The following is a 17117-nucleotide window of genomic DNA, read 5'->3' as shown; positions in this document are numbered from 1 at the left end:
TATGCTTGAGAGACAAAGTTTTTTAAGGGGTCAATTTCTGAGTTTAAAAAAGATCTGATGAGCAAATAGTTTTTAAAATGTTTGAACCATGATAATTACAGAAGTTTTCACAAGGCAGTCGTGGACATCAAAGAATAATCTCTGGCTGATCTGCAAGGGCCATGAAGAAAGTTCAGGAAGAGCCAGAGGAAGGCTTTACATACATGTTAACTCAGGGAAAGGTTTACAGAAATGCCCTGGCTTCCTAACGGCCCCACCATGAGCATAGATTGTCCCACAACAACTGAAACAGATGTTTCCACTTTGTAAATCCTCCCCGAGAAATGAAGGTTTGTGTTCTCCAACCTATCCCTCAGCTATTAAGACACTATGCTACATCAAGAATTTATATGCTGAAACGTATAATTTATTTGAAAAAAGTATTCCAATAATGCGACAAGCCACCAAGTCAGCTTTTAAGAGTGGAAAATATCACACTTAACTTCCTGCAAATATGCAGCTCGCTTTATAATTATTAATATTACATGTCAAAGTGTGTTTGGCTAAATCTAAAAAGGCTACTTCCAGTCTCACCATCATAAAGATATCATCATTAAGTAATACGGAGCTGAATTATATTTATTTTAGACTCTTATTACTATGACTTTCTTTAATTGTGGGAGAAACTAACAGTAACAAATAACATTTATACCCTCTGTGTTTTGGAGACAAAAAAGCATTATATAATAATATTCTTGAGATACTTGATCGGATTGCTCCTTAAATCTGGGTTTGGCCCTCATATCAAACCAGTGTGAATATGTACATTTTGATTGAAATTAAATTTGATACAAAACAGTCTTCTTGTGCTAATACAGATCACTGTTTATGATGCAGCTTTAAGTTGCAAACTATTTCAATTCAAAGACTCTCTATAATGCTCTCCCCATGGGTTCTTTCAGTAAGATTCTTTTACTATAGAAAGTGGCAGTACCTACAATTGTTACATGAAAAAAAAAATTCAGCATCACTTGTTTTCTAGAAGAAAACATTCCTGTTTCAAACATGTGACAGCAGATGTTAGCCTTGTATTTCTGCCAAAGTCAAATTAAGTTTCTAACAAGTTGTCATCTAACAACTTTCCTATAGCAGGGCTACTTTCGTTTGTTTCAATCAGCCCTATAGTTCAGTTGAAGCTGAATAACTTCAATTTGTTAGTCCTCATGCAGCTGCATTTAAATGATGGAACTACATTTAACTAACTTCTATAAAGCTAGTTTGCAAGAAGTTTGTCCACGGAAGTCAGCCGTGCCCATTTAAAACTAGAGTTTACCTTCATACTGAAAAATGGAAATATGGTATTTAGGAAGAATTAGTGAACTGCAGTATATGCTCTCATTGCAATTTTTCTTTTTAATATTGATGTAAATGATCAGAAAATCCTTGCTGACAAAGACAGTAAAATCACATTTGTACACCTCACAGTGCAAAGCAGGGCCTATTATAGAGGTGCTTAATAAAGTGGGTAGATACATCTATGACCTCAGAATGGAAAATAATAATTTTAGCCATGGCTGTTTTTAAAAATCACTATCATTTCATTGTATCACACCAAAAATACATAGAATCACTAACATTTCTATATCACTTTACTCAGTAAGACCAGAGTGGCTGCTGGGCAGTGTGGGCAGGGCCATAGTTCTTGGAGCAGGCACACTATCACTGAGTCTGTAGTGTACCTCTTTACTCCTTAGTCACCTGGCATTTCACCTTGGGAGAGAGGTGCCTTTTAAAAACACCTTGCAGTCTACTGTCTCAATTCAAGTATCTAAGAGAATGTATTATACATCCACATTTTTGAGGAAGTGGCTAAAAGTTTCACACACAAAAGCATTTCTATTTGAAATGAAATGTATTATATTTCCAAGGAAGGAATACTCTAGAGGAGGCTGCAAACTCTCCTATTAGGTACTGCTGTAATACAGTGCCCACCTCAGCCTGCAATGGTATCATGAACTTAAAGTTAATATGATGCCTCTGGGTGACATTTTTTTCTCACTCTAAAAATATCTGCCTGCTTTATAATAAAATTCTGAAACAAAATAACACCTAGACCTCCTAGGTCTATTACAGAGGGAATGGCCTGAAAAAAGAAAAAAAACAGTAAAAATGTCTTGTCTTTTTAAAACCTTCTCACCCTTTTCCAGGACTACAACCTGCACCCCCTGCCTCAGGCCAGTGGTTGGGAGGGGAAGGACAATGTCTTCTGTTCTTTATGCTACAGCACATGGCTCAGCAGAATTGTCCATGGGGCCAAGGTCCAGGGGGTCCGGTGGGCCTCCCTGGTGGGCAGAGGTCATGAGATTGTTTTCCCTGGAGACAAGATGAACAGCAATTTCCTGAAGCTGAAACCCTCCCTTTAAAAGCTCTGTATGCATTTCTGCTTATTAGGAGGACAGCGGCATTTTAGACAGGAGTCTCCATCCTCCTCATTTGCCAGCAAATTAATAAACTCCTCTTTCCTTCTCCTCAAACCACTTGTCCTCATTCTTCTGATGCAGCCTCTGGGTCAAGTGCTGAGCTTTCAGTAACAGGTCCCACTACAAAAATATAATCCCTACTAATATCTAGTGTATTTTCTTCCAGTATTTTCTCAATGTATATATATCTTTTTTTTAAGAACTGGTATAATACTCTGTATCATTCATTTTTGATATCCTTCATATTAAATTTAGTAGTTATCTTGTGACTATTTCCTGCCAGATAGATTTCAATAAAAATTCTTCAAAAACACTATATTAGGTGGTAACATAATCTGCCAATGTATAGATGTAACATAATTATGTATTTCCCTATAGTTGAATATTTACATTGTTTCTACTTTATCTCTATTATACATTGTACTGTAATAAGTAACCATTTATATAAAGCATTACCACAGTCTTTGAGGACATTATTTCCATAGAGAAGATATTTTAAAATAGGATTACTGAGCGAAAAATGCTGAACATTTTTAAAGTTCTTTATACATATTGCCAGTTTGTGCTTTCCAGAAAAGCTGAACCAGTTTATGCTTTGTGATGGTAAATTTTATGAGTCAATTTGACTGGACTAAGGGAAACCCAGATAGCTGGTAAAACATTACTTCTCGGTGTGTCTACGAGAGTGTTCCAGAAGAAATAAGCATTTGGATTGGTAGACTGAGTAAAGAAGATCACCTTCACCAATGTGAGGGTAAATCACCCCATCTGTTGAGGGGTGGGCGGGAACAGAATAAAAAGGCAGAGGAAAGAGAATATGCTCTCTGCCTGAGCCAGGACATCCTTCTTTTCCTGCCCTTGGACACCCGCACTCTCAGTACTTGGTCTTCAGACTCAGAGTGGGACTTACACTACTGACTCCCCTGCTTCTCAGACTTTTGGGTTTGTACTGGAATCGCACCATTGGCTTCCCTGGGCCTCCAGCTAGCACATAGCAGACCAGGGAACTTCGCAGCCTTAGAATCGTGGGAGCCAATCCCTCATAATGAAGCTTTTCCTATATATCCATATACACCCTATTGGTTCTATTTCTCCGGAGAACCCTGATGCAGACTGCCTTCAGTAATGTGAGAGTCTCAATTTCACCCTACTAAAAATACTTTTACTGGGTTTTAAATACTAATTGCATAAGAATAAAGTATTGGGCCGGGCGCTGTGGCTCACGCCTGTAATCCTAGCTCTTGGGAGGCCGAGGCGGGCGGATTGCTCAAGGTCAGGAGTTCAAAACCAGCCTGAGCAAGAGCGAGACCCCGTCTCTACTATAAATAGAAAGAAATCAATTGGCCAACTGATATATATATAAAAAATTAGCCGGGCATGGTGGCACATGCCTGTAGTCCCAGCTACCAGGGAGGCTGAGGCAGAAGGATCGCTCGAGCCCAGGAGTTTGAGGTTGCTGTGAGCTAGGCTGACGCCACGGCACTCACTCTAGCCTGGGCAACAAAGCGAGACTCTGTCTCAAAAAAAAAAAAAAAAAAAGAATAAAGTATTACCCTATTTTAATTTGCATTTCAACTAGTAAAGTTGAAGTTTTCTTTTTTTTTTTTTTTTTTTTTTTTTTTGAGACAGAGTCTCACTTTATTGCCCAGGCTAGAGTGAGTGCCGTGGCGTCAGCCTGGCTCACAGCAACCTCAATCTCCTGGGCTCAGCGATCCTACTGCCTCAGCCTCCCAAGTAGCTGGGACTACAGGCATGCACCACCATGCCCGGCTAATTTTTTGTATATATATTTTTAGTTGGTCAATTAATTTCTTTTTACGTTTGGTAGAGACGGGGTCTCGCTCAGGCTGGTTTCGAACTCCTGACCTTGAGCGATCCGCCCGGCTCAGCCTCCCAAAGTGCTAGGATTACAGGCGTGAGCCACCGCGCCCAGCTAGTTGAAGTTTTCTGTTATATGCTCCTTAGTATTGTCTTTTCCTATGAATTATCTGACCATATTCTTTTTCCATTTCTGTATTGTTAGCATTTTTCTTATTGATTTATAAGAGCTCATTACACATTAAGGATATTAACATGTAGGCTTCTGCATTTGTTTCAAAATATAATACATTTTTATAATTTTTTCACTAATAATTAAAATGTTTATTAAGAAAATACATAAAAATATATTGAAGACTATAACTGGTGAGAGTTGAATGCTTTGATGCATTTTCTGTCTCCTTTTCTATATATGTAGACATTAAAAAAATAAACTGAAATCATTATATTGTGTTCTATGTTTCTTAACTATAAGTATTTCCTCATGACATTATTCTTTTAAAATGTTACTTTAATAACTATGTGATGATTCACTGCATATGTACTATTATTTATTTATACATACTCCTCCTTTTTAACAATATTTAGATTATTTCCAAATATTTGCTATTATGACTAATTCTGCCATGAGTAATCTATACATTTTATACTGCATTGAAAATGAGGTTGATCAGATGACAGGTATATTAAAAGCCTAGACTTCTCCACTATGCAATTCAGCCATGTAACAAAAAAAACACTGTACCTTCTAAATCTACTTAAATAAAAAAATAAATAAAAAGTACAAAACTCATCCTGGACTAGGTCCTAGGGTTGCAGAGACAAAGTTGAATGCTTGCAATCAAGAAAGTCCCCTTCCACTGAGGAGACAGATATAGAAACAAATAAGTGCCACCATGTACATGACTTCTAAACAAGTTAATTTTTCTAGCCAACTGTAAGGCTGTTAAAAATTCTTTTCTCAGGTACATAGCAAAGCATGGCCTCCAAGTCAGAGGGAAAAAAAATGAATCAAATTAATGGAGTTTGTGTTATTAACATTAACTAATCTACTCAGTTTGTGTGAAAATTAAGGAGAACATTAGCAGATTCTCCCAAAGTTGAACACATTAATGAGCACTGCCGAACATTCTGCTCTTCTTCCAACTTTTGCATTTTGGGGAGGCTGCAGTATAGGCTAATTTACAGTAAAAGAGGTGGCTGACTGTGAATTTACTTTTCAGATCCACATGGCGATACTAAAGCAAAATGAAGAGTCTGCAAAGAGTATCTCTCCTGCCTCTTTAGTTACTGAGGTGCCAATTATGTTTGAAAACTTATGGCAAAGGGTTAAAGCCACATCCCCCACTATACAAACATATTAATAAATAACTCAAAATATTGAAAAATTAGTTTGAAATGGTCTGAGCAGTACTAACTCCATAATAATTTGCACTGAATCAAAGCTGTCAATTTTGTTTCTGCCAAGTGTTGTTTTAAAACGGAAATACGTTTTGCTGTTTGTTCAGAGTGAAAAAAAATAAAATAAAATGAGGTTCAGACCCGTGTCTCTTCCATAGGATATATTTCATAACAAATACTGCACCAACCTGTTACTTGAGTAGGCGCGATCACTTGGCTGGCACTTGATGTAGAAGCTTCAGGAGCTATTTCAACAGGCACAGGAGGTGATGTTTTTTCAATCACTACTACATGAGGAAGTAGTGGATAAAAATAAAATTAAAGCCTGTTATGTGCACTGAGATCCCATTTCAAAATGCAAGCATGATCTAGTGTAACAATATATCACATAATAGTTCTTGGATATAAAGAACTATTATAGGCCCCGAAAGCTCATGGGGGTATTAATTTATTGCTCTGGTTTCAATATTTAGCAAGAATATCTGACAGTGACTCAGAAGCCAAAAAAAAAAAAAAAAAAAGACCATTCATCACATAATGACTTTCAATAATGTCTGAATAGTATATACTACTCCTGACCACAGAAAACAGTGAAAAATTATTTTTCCCATTATGATACTTATAACACCATGCACTAACATTATGAGTATATTAAGATACTTGTGTACATTTTTTTACAATTAACTTCAATTATGAATTCTAATGAGCTATTTAAATCAAAGACAGAACACTCCTATCTTATGCTTCAATTCGGAATACCCTTACAAACAGCACAGATCCACACAGGTTACCTGGAAACTGTGGATGCAGATGAATAGTCGAAATGCCAGGAGAGAGCTGGGGTTGACCAGGCTCAAGTTTGGTTTTCTCTTGATCCAATGAAGGTATTTCCTGGATGGTTGTATTGAGAGAGAGAAGGAGGAATTGAAAGTGAGAATTATTTTTAGTTTCCCACACGTTACTATTTTTACTTAATTAATTATACCCCTAGAATGGCAAAGAAATGTCAAAGGACCTTATCTGTGTAATTGTTTGGAATTTAAAAAAACAAAAGCTATCATTGTGGTGCTACTATGGCAAGCCCTTGAGTTCTCCCAGCAGTGCTGATCCACGCACATACCCTCAGCCATTTCCCTGAGGCCCAAAGTTAGATCTTTTCAGTAATCTATGAATTGGCCCAGTGGTCCACATTTGGTCTGCAACAGGGCACAACTAACCTCGAAAGAGGACTAAACCTTCACCTTATTCACATGTGGCTCTGCCCCACTAAGATGACCAGCTATGCTTTGCAGATTAAATCATGGATATAGCAAATGTGTCATAATAAAGGAGGCACAGTAAGTTAAAATAGTTTAAACCAGTCAGCCATCATGGCTTCCCTTAACCTCACATCTGATAACTACAACTCCAGCTTTCTAAACAGTGGCTGTCACCCAGAGCAACAGAAAACTGCTGTCCTGAAGGAAGATTTGTGGCTTCCTCAATATATGGTCGCCCACTCTTGTCCCCTGGACCTCAAGCAAAGAAGCAGTCTACCACCCAGGGCTCAGCTTCCAACAATTAGCCTAGTTAAGGGTCTGTGACTTTGCCCTCACCAGAGTGGTACCAGAGAGCTCACACCATCACCGCATTAAAAGTATTCATCAAGTTATTTGGTCACAGTCATCTTCTAGAAGGGTTACTCCTCTGGCCTCCGTTAACCTCTTTTCCTCTCCTCTGGCTTCAATTGTCATGTCTTTTCTGCTTTTTCTAAAATAGCCTGTCTGAATATCTCGTCACAGATGCAATTGTGTTGAAGCGTGAATGCTTACAGGGTAATCCATTTAGATATTCCACAGATACCTCAAAAATCCATCTCCTCTGAAACCATCCAGGCTCTCATTCCAACTTCATCATTTCTGCCAATTTCACATCCATTAATCCTGTCTCATTCAGATTCAGAATCACTCCTTAGTCCTTCTTCACTCTTCATTCCAAGCCCTGCCCCACTGGCACTCTTTCTTATAGTTGTTTACCCTTTTCCACACTCCCAGAGCCACCAACCCGGGCTGGACTCACTCTCTCATTCTCAGTTTATTGTAATAATCTAACGAGGCTCTCAGGCTTCCTCTTTCTTCCTACCTCAGTTAGTCCTGTTAAAATTCATCTCCCAGAAATATTGAACACTTGTTACTTCTCCCACATTTCCTCCTCTTCTTAAGAACACAGATTAGCTTTCTATGACTTTTTAGGCATGACCTCAGCCAGTCTCAATTGCACCCCATGGCCAATGCCAATAAGGAACAGACTATGATCAGGTGCTAATCCACTCCTACAGCTCAGGGACAAACTCTCCCCCATCAGCATGAGGCAGCAGACTTCCTAATCTATACCATTTCTCCATTTAGCAGGTAGGGTCCAGTTGAGAAGCAGGGTATTTCCCCAATGATTACAACTGCAGTTTGGTGTTCCAAGCCTACCAAAGCAGCCCCCCCCATTTTTTTCTAACCAAGTATTTTATGACTCTTGCTGCTCCCTCACCACACCTTTGCACACGTAATTAACTACCCCTAGGCCATCCTTCTTTCTCTTCATCCATTCCATAACATCATGAGACCTCTGTAAGGTTACCATGACCACAAAGACTATAATTGCATTTTTCCTACTACCTCCTCACCAAATAAAATGTTGTAAAAGTATATACACGAACATTTTCAGGATCTCTTTCAGATTCTTAAGAAGAGTTACTATAAACTTGATCATAAACAGAGGAGAACTGAGTCATGATGAGGCTGCCAGGCCACACTGGCTGGCCCACTCACAAGCTAAATGATCCCTCCCATATATCAACCAAAACTATTCAAAATCAACAAAATTGCAAACTACTCTCCATCACTGATCTTCAGAGATGCTAAGCGCTGCAAATGTGCATGTGAAGTATCCACATCTGTTGTACTTCCTTTGGACCCAATATAACTTCTTCCTTTGACGACTGCTATCACTCCAAAATCACAATTCTCTTTTTCTTGATTCTTTCAGTACTGATCGGTTACCCTACCCCATATTTATAATCTAAAGATTTAAAAAACTATTTATAATAATTTATGGACATATTGTCCCCATCTAAATTCTAATGCATGCTTGTCAACTGAATGAATGGTATATAATGTATAAATGTTTAATAATTACTTAATTTTCATGTTATCATTAAATAAAGAATCAAAGCAAGATTCAGAGAAGGAACAATATTATATATGTAGGACTCAGATCCAGCAAATATTAACATTTCCTACTAAAGTTTCATAATTCATTGCCCCATTTCATGCCCAAATACCAACAGATTGATAAAAATTTCTCTAAAATTTCATCACCATCAAATTGGTTTTAACTGATCAACATTTAAGTGCACAGATAGCAATAATATTCAGCTGGTATTGGGCAGATGGGAGAGGGTAGGCGGGGATGGGCGCAATGCATACCACCTGGTGGATAGACACACTTGAAGCTCTGACTCGGGTGGGGCAAAGGCAATATATGTAACCTAAACATTTGTACCCCCATAATATGCTGAAATAAAATAAAAATATTTTTTAAAAATTACCCTAAAATTTCAAAGAAGCAACATTCTAGTATTTGAATGTATCTTTCAAGGGCAAGCTCTGTTCTTATTCTAATTCAATTGAAACATGTTTGTTGAAGTTTAGCTGAATTAAGAAGTGCATCACTCATTATATACGCACTGTGAACTCTAAGAATACACAATTGCCTAAATACATGAGAGCCTTTCTTTCCACAGATGGTCCAGGTAATCAGTTGGCTGTCTGAATTCTGTTTACACCCTGATGCCCATTAGTTTCCACCATTTTCTTTGCACTAGAATTTAAGCTCCATGAAAGTAGGGGATTTCATCTGATTTGTTCTTTATTGTTTTCTTTATTTGTTCTTTATTTCTTTTATTGTTTTCCTAGCACTGAAAATAGTACCAGTCACATAGCAGGTGCTCAAGAAATATTTCTTGAATAAATGAGTGCTATATTAACTTAACCCAAATGATGCATAATAGTTATGTTACTATTTTTAAGTCTAAAAATTCATACATATTCTAACAGAAAATCATTTTGAAGGTTAAAAAGAAAGACTTGCAAACCATGAATACATTACCTTTTCAGGGGGTACAGTTGCCACTAAAACCAGAAAAGAAAGAAGGGCTTTAGTACATTTTAAGACAAATTCACTCTATTATCTTTCAATTTTAAAAAACAAAAGTCTAGTATCTCTTCCCCAAAATTAAAAATCAAACTAAAGCAAATGCAGAATAAGGTTATCTACCATATGGAGAATTTTACACACAACTGATGTGTGTGTAGAAAACTGTCAGTGTTATGTTATTTTTCAACTACAGGAGCTCAGGGAGCACATGTAAATCTTTCGACCTCTCTCATTCAAAACTGAGATAATTAAACTAAAAAGTTAAAGAAGGTAACACTCTCTGGCATATTATTTTATGCCTAATTTCAATTATGTGGAACTTCCTGTATCTTAGAAAACAAACGTTTTCATTAATTGGTCAAATATTTAATATAGTATATAATGTTTGAAATGCTCTCTGGTATCAATGTTAAAACAGAAGGCCACTGTTTCAGTAACAGACATGAGAATAGATGCTGCATTCTTGATGTACCCTAATCCTTAATGAAGCCGAGTGAGCATTTTCAGAAAGATATGCTAATTCAATTATGAAAAAGAATCTCACAAGCCAATAAGAGCCAACTACAGATCAGTATTAATATATTGAACAAATTACATATTACAAAACATGTGGGGGTCGTGGTGATGCCTTTGTACTTTGAAAGACTTGCTTTCATTACTCAGTACTTAGCATTAGTCCTTGAGGCCTGGGTCAACATTCCCCAGAATTTTTCTCATAATTACTGTCTCCTAAACATTAACATACAAGTTGGGTAGGTGCATTAACTTCTAAAAGCAATTAGGGTACCAGATAAATTAAAATTACTGCTGCAATATTCTTGTGGTTGGAGAAAGTCAATTAACCTATCCTGCTTAACCCACCACCAAGAAAGTCTTGATGCAAAATCTGGACCACAGCCCATTTCCTCCTGCCTGTGCAAAGGACAAACAGTTGCAAACATCTGGCCATGACACTCTAAGTGTACATGGATAAACTGATCAATGCTGACAGTTCCACGTGTGGTCCTACCTGCTCTGCCTAACCAAGAAGAAGTATAGTGAGTGAAAGAATAGAATAGAATAGGGCAGAACACACAAATGTTCAGAGCCCAGAAAAAATCCTGCCTACCAAGAAGGCTGTGCCAAGTTCCCAACTCATCATCAGCCTGGGCACCCTACCTCCTCTCAAGATTCATAAATGGGTACCCTGACTTGTGCCCTAAGAATCAACCATGAAAAGCCAACAGGAGCTTTATTAGAATGAATATATGTATTTCATACAAACCTAAAATTTTTGTTCCTTCTATCTAGGATGGGAGTTTTTGTGAAAACCAAGATATTAATGTTGGATATGCTGGTTCATATAAAGAGACAGAGAGAGAGATGATCCCTCTTCCCGAATGCCAGAGAGATTGTCAAAGTCACTGTCTCTAGACGCCCTTTCAAGTATAAGGCCTTGGAAAAATGTGTCCCTTGGTCACAGGTACCAGGACATGCTCTTTGACACCTGGCAAATCACAATCCCTCTCTAGGTCTCAGGTTTCTCTGAAGGTAAATGAAAGGACAGTCCTGGGTGATCTCCAGATCCCTTCTGTTGACTGTCTCCTCCATTCCTTCATTTCTTCCTCCACCATCCCTGACTGCCCGTCAGACTCTGTCTAATGGCTGCTCAGTTAATGCTTTAACTTTTTAAACATCTGCAGATTCTACTTTGTAAAGTAAATAAATGTTTATCTTATGGCTCTCTAGACAAGAAATGAATTGGGGCTGTTACCTGAAGGATTTAAATCACTCTCCAGTGACTAATAAACACCGAGAAAAAAAGCAGCCCCCAAATAGGAAGACAATGTCCTGAAATTACCGTGGAATATCGTGACCTGCCAGGTATGTATTATTCTAGAGCAATGGTTCTCAGTCAGGGAAATTTTGCCCCACCCCCACCCCAGGACATCTGCAATGCTCAGATGCCTTTTTGGTTATAACAATGGAAGGGGGAAGGTGCTACCAGCATTTAGAGATTAAAAACCACGGGTGCTTTGAAACCTTAAAATCTGTACCCCCATAATATGCCAAAATAAAAAAAAAAAAAAAAGGAAAAAAAAAAAAAAAGACAAGCAAACTGCATGAACGAAAAAAAAAAAAACAAAAAAACCACGGGTGCTGCTAACCAGCTTCTATAATATGCAGGGAACACTCCCTACCAAAGAATTATCCACCCTAAAATGTCAACAAGTGCCAAAGCTGGGAAACTCTGTTCTGGAGGGGTATAAACAGGGAAACCAGAGACACACAGACAGATGGCAAGAGTCCAAGATCCATTTCCACTCTCACCTTCTGGCTCCGCCACTCCTGGCCCGTGTTCCCGGGAGAAGGTCAGGGCCTCCACTGGCTCTTCCTTGGCTGGGAGAGGTGGAGGATGAGTACTTTTAGCAACAGGTTGAGTGTTCTTTGGCTTGACAAATACAGGTCCTTTACCTACATGGTGATGGATTGGCCTGCGTCTATGAACGCCAGAAACCGTATAACCCATTCCACCAGGACAGATTTCCTTAAAAGCAGCTAGATTTGGGATGGGAAAATATTCCTTTTAAAAATCTAACAGTACAAACTTATACAGAGGATAATATCATGATGAATATCTCTTAATAAATCATCACTAATATAGTTACATTTAAAGACTTCAAAAAGATGCAAAATGTAAGCAAATTGCTTTAATATCTGATAAACTTGAATATTTACAGAAAAAATCCAACCTTTTTTTTTTTACTAAACATTTCTCCATCTGTTAATTCCTTATTCTACTCAATCAGAATATATACATTATAAATATATAGCATATATTTAGTTGTATTTTATAGATCATATTATATATACAGTCATCCCTCAGGATCCATGGGAGATTGGTTCCAAGACCCCCTGAGGATACCAACATCCTCGATTGTTATGTCCCTTACATAAACTGGCTTTAGTACAGTCGGCCCTCCATATCCGTGGGTTCTGCATCTGTGTACTCAACCCGCGGATATGGAGAGCAGACTGTATAAATATCAGCAACCAATTAGGAGATACATATATATATATCATATTATATGTGTAATATCATATATGTAATACATATATACATAATACATTAGGAGATATTTTACATACAGAAAATACTATATATATTCTATATATCTTGTTGCATGTGTGCATATTATCAGCAAAAACAAGGCTTTCTTCTTTTCTTCCTACTTTGTTGTAATTTCAGTAGTTATTAACAAAGAGCTTGTTGACATCTAAGTTAGATGACGAATAAGAAGGTTTAAATAAAAAAGAAATCACTATTCAGGGAAATGTGAGGCTGAAATCCTCATGATTTGTTTCCTGTGGAAGAACCCAAAATGCTCAGCCTGAATGCAATGCATCAACTGGTATCAGGATGTTGGTTATGGAGGAAGAGGACTGAAATGGGGAAGGGTTTGTGGAGAGAGACTCTCAGGACAATGAGAAGGACTCTGGCAAAGGGAATCATGCTAAAGATGACAGAAATCAAGGAAGGAAGGAAATGTCGGATCAGGATGCAGCTATTTCCAAGCAAAAAAAAATGACAGTGGGCAAAAGCCTGGACATGACCAGCTGGTTTAATTACCCAAAGGACGAGGAGATATTCTGTGCCCTGGAATAGCTAGCCCTGCCAGAAAAAAGTGGTTTTTCTTAAAAAAAGAAAAAAAAAGTAGACTCACATCATTTGCTAACCTCCACTGAATAATCCCCATGAGTAAGTAAAAGGGAAAAACTGGGGGGGGAAAGGCGGTGTGTGGCCCAAGGAGGAAAAATCCACCTAATCCCTTTGGTGTTGGTGTTGGAGGCAAGTTACTAAACGCAGACACCAGGGAGCTTATGGTCAACTTTTTTTATTTCTACTTTTAAAATTGAAAGTAAAATAAGTCATTTCTCACTTCCACTGAACAAGAGATCTTCTATTGAATGTTCAGGACCTAAAATAAGTTCTCAATAAAAAGGAAACTCTAAAATAGTCATTAAAACATGCTAAAATATTATTTTTCTAAGGATCACATGCTAAATGGTGGATATTTGTTCTTATGCTTAACTAGAAAATATAATTTTTACTTGAAAAGATGTTTCCAAAAGAAAAACATGCTGTTTTTTTCTACCAAATTTTGAAGTATTATTGAACTAAATATTTTAAATGAGAATCATCATATAACCAAAAATTAGTTAAATGCAAAAATTTTACCCTTGATATTCTTTTCAATTTCAGTTACAGAAATATAGAGAAATATCCCTGAGTTATGTTCACCATCTTAATTTATGCTTCATGTGAGGATTACAAAGTTATCAAAAGTGAACTTCAAGATGAATATGTCTAAGAATTATAAAGATCATTTACTTGACCATTAATTTTTAATAACAAGGAGATCAAGTAGAACAGGAGGCCTTTTGGAGGTGTCTAAAAAATTATCTAATCAACCAATATACCATCAACCTTGTATTATCTTTGCCTTACCTTAACAAAGTTATTTCTGATTCTACAAAGGTGAATCATGATACTTAAATTATATTTAAACCTTGTCTGCTCTAGTGTAAGTTATAGCTTTAAGATACTACATGGCCTTGTGAGAGTTAAAACAATTCCCAAGGTGGGAAGCACCTTACCAAATAAACAACTAAACAGACTGTTTCATGCCCATCTCAAGCCAGTGAAAGGCCACTCCTTTCTTGGTAATATCATGCCCGGTATTTGTAGGTTACATTTCTCTCTATTCCATTTAACTCTACTTTATCCTGCTTGAGAAGTTGGAGGTTCCTTGTTAGAAGTAAGGTACTTAGATAAATTTACCCTTTCAGGGCATCAGGCAATTATGTACCAAACTGAAGGCTAAGGAAAAATCAACTTCTTACTACTCAACTCCTCTGGAAGTTCACAGGGGCTTTGGCAGGATCTGCCCTTGAGTTATTAAGCTTCATAGCATAAATTCAATCACGTATATAATTCCCTCTAATTCCAATTAAAGAAATTAAGCACAGGGTTCGATACATGAGGGAATGGGTCAACCTGCACAAGGCTGGTTACTGTGAGTGATGAGCAGCCAGTCATTTAGTAAAGCACGAGGCCAGCACAGCCTTCTGGTCTCCCTAAACCTAAATATCCAGCACACGCACGTGGCTGGGACTGTATGTGAGCGCACAGCTGGCGTGTCTTACCTGTGCCTGGAAGGGGACATTTCTCACAGTGTGGGCCCCAGGCCTTGCCCACGCTACAACAGCAAAGCTGCTTGGTGAGGTGAACAGACAGAGGGTGCATACACTGCCTTCCGGAACTGACAAGTCGGTAACAGGGCCCTTTCTCTTCCGAGATCACAGGGGGATCCGCTGAAGCAGAGAGAGAAAGCCTGATGTCAAAGGAGAACAAAAACCAGACAGACTTTCCAAGTCATAGTAAAATGAACCTTAAAGTATGGATAAGAAACCATGCTTCAGAATAAATTCATCTAGGTTCAGGGCATTGCTTTTATCGATTAAGAGTCAGTTTAGCAAATGAGGTTTGGAGTCAGAGTGCCAAATGCCATGACAGTGATTATTCTTGTCCCTGTCTGGTCTCTTGTTCCACTTTAGCACACACTCAATCAGGCACATGTGTAGAATTGAAAAGAAACAATTTTGACAATAAACCACCTGCCCAAATAAACCTAGTCACTTACTACCAAAATCACTACCTAGCTTGTTTTCTTATATTTAGCCACAGTAGGGATAGTTCTAGGGCAGCATCTGGTGAATAACTAGGCGCTATGGGAAATCAGCACCGCGGCTGAGGCTGCCAACCAGCAGCTGCTCTTCTCACTCTGAGGAAGTGAGAACTTGCAGGGCCCATCAGGTATCTCTCTGGGTCAGTGAACATAAATGGCAGGCAGAAAGTAGCTCCTGATTTGCAGTGCCACACAAAGCCCTCGATCTAGCCAGACAACACCCCGGAAAAGGAGCAGACACTATGTTCAACCTTCAGAAAACACTGCAAAAGCACAACAGGCTATAGCTGTCCAATACCTAAACCCCGATCCTAACCTTCTACCATAAATTTAGTAGATAAAGAGTTTATCAATCTAATAGCTAGACACTCTACCACGCACATAAGACAAATACAAGGATAAATAAGACACAGTCCTGCCTTCAAGAAGTTCATTTTCCAATGCAAATGTGGATGGAGTACCTTCTACAGAACCAGGTCCAGGCCAAGCCAAAACTGCTAAATCAGACCAAGTCTGGTGCCCCCCAATGCCAAGTCCTCCAACCCAACCAAAGCTCTGCTCCATGATATCACCATCCAAATGAGACTTTCCTGACTTGCCTTTCCCTTACCCAATTCCCCAAGCACCTGCGGCTCCCAAACAACCTTCCCTTCTCACCCTTCTTGCTCAGATCTAAATTTTCGTTCTTCCAAGAGGAATTACATCTCAGCTAGATGCTACAAGAAATAACCTGCTTACCTAAGGGTGCTATGCCACAGTGGAAAAAGTGAGGGTTTTTATAGGCAGACAGACTTGGATTCAAATTGTGGTTCTACCACTTGCCAGTAATATAGCCTAGGGGAACTCTCTCTGACTGGCTATGATGGTTCATTTTATGCATCAATTTAGCTAGGCCACAGGGCCCAAATATTGGGTCAGATACTGGTCTGGGTGTTGCTGTGAAGGTATTTTTTACATGAGATTAACATTTAAATCCGAAGACTTTGAGTATAGCAAATAATCATCCATAAAGTGGGTGGGCTTCATCCAATCAGTTGAAGACCTCAAGTGAAAAAAGGCTGATCTCCCATGAGGAAGAGGAAATCCTGCTTACACAGACTCCTTCACATTTAAACTGCAACATTAACTCTTCCTGGTCTCCATCCCTATGGATTTTGGACTTGCCAGCCTCCACAACTGTGTGAGTCGATTCCTTGAAATAAATACCCTGCCACTCACAAATATAACATATGCATGTATGTATGTATGTAGTATGTATGTGTGTAAACATACACACACACACATATATGCATATATACGACACATTAGAGAGAGCAAGAATAATCCTCTAATATATGTATAAAGATATACACATGTTAGGGAGGGGAAGAAGGAGGGAGAAGGTTGGTCTTTATTAATATTTTAAGGAATTAGCTTAGACACACACACCTGACACAAAGAGCTACTGGCTGTGTCTCTTTGGAGAGAACCCTGAGCATACACTGGCTGAGTCTCAATAACTTCCTCACTTATAAATGATAGG

General features: G+C 38.3%; 1 protein-coding gene across 10 annotated transcripts in view; it reads right to left on the bottom strand.

Annotated features, from left to right (window-relative positions):
• Positions 1 to 17117, bottom strand: part of LTBP1 (latent transforming growth factor beta binding protein 1) — a 401756-nt gene that overhangs the window by 120785 nt on the left and 263854 nt on the right. For 6 of the 10 annotated variants that reach the window (XM_012788393.3, XM_012788394.3, XM_076000662.1 and 3 more), the window contains 5 exons: positions 15054 to 15221; positions 12177 to 12404; positions 9819 to 9841; positions 6470 to 6569; positions 5867 to 5965 (listed from right to left, as the gene is read on the bottom strand). In XM_012788393.3, the coding sequence (XP_012643847.1) occupies positions 5867 to 5965; positions 6470 to 6569; positions 9819 to 9841; positions 12177 to 12404; positions 15054 to 15221 (618 nt within the window). The remainder of the gene's footprint in view (positions 1 to 5866; positions 5966 to 6469; positions 6570 to 9818; positions 9842 to 12176; positions 12405 to 15053; positions 15222 to 17117) is intronic. The other 4 variants (XM_012788395.3, XM_012788397.3, XM_012788400.3 and 1 more) reach the window with 1 other exon arrangement.

Source organism: Microcebus murinus, chromosome 3 (assembly GCF_040939455.1).
Source record: "Microcebus murinus isolate Inina chromosome 3, M.murinus_Inina_mat1.0, whole genome shotgun sequence".
Taxonomy (NCBI): domain Eukaryota; kingdom Metazoa; phylum Chordata; class Mammalia; order Primates; family Cheirogaleidae; genus Microcebus; species Microcebus murinus.
The sequence above is the reverse complement of the archived record's forward strand: the minus strand, read 5'-3'. Positions and strand labels throughout refer to the sequence as shown.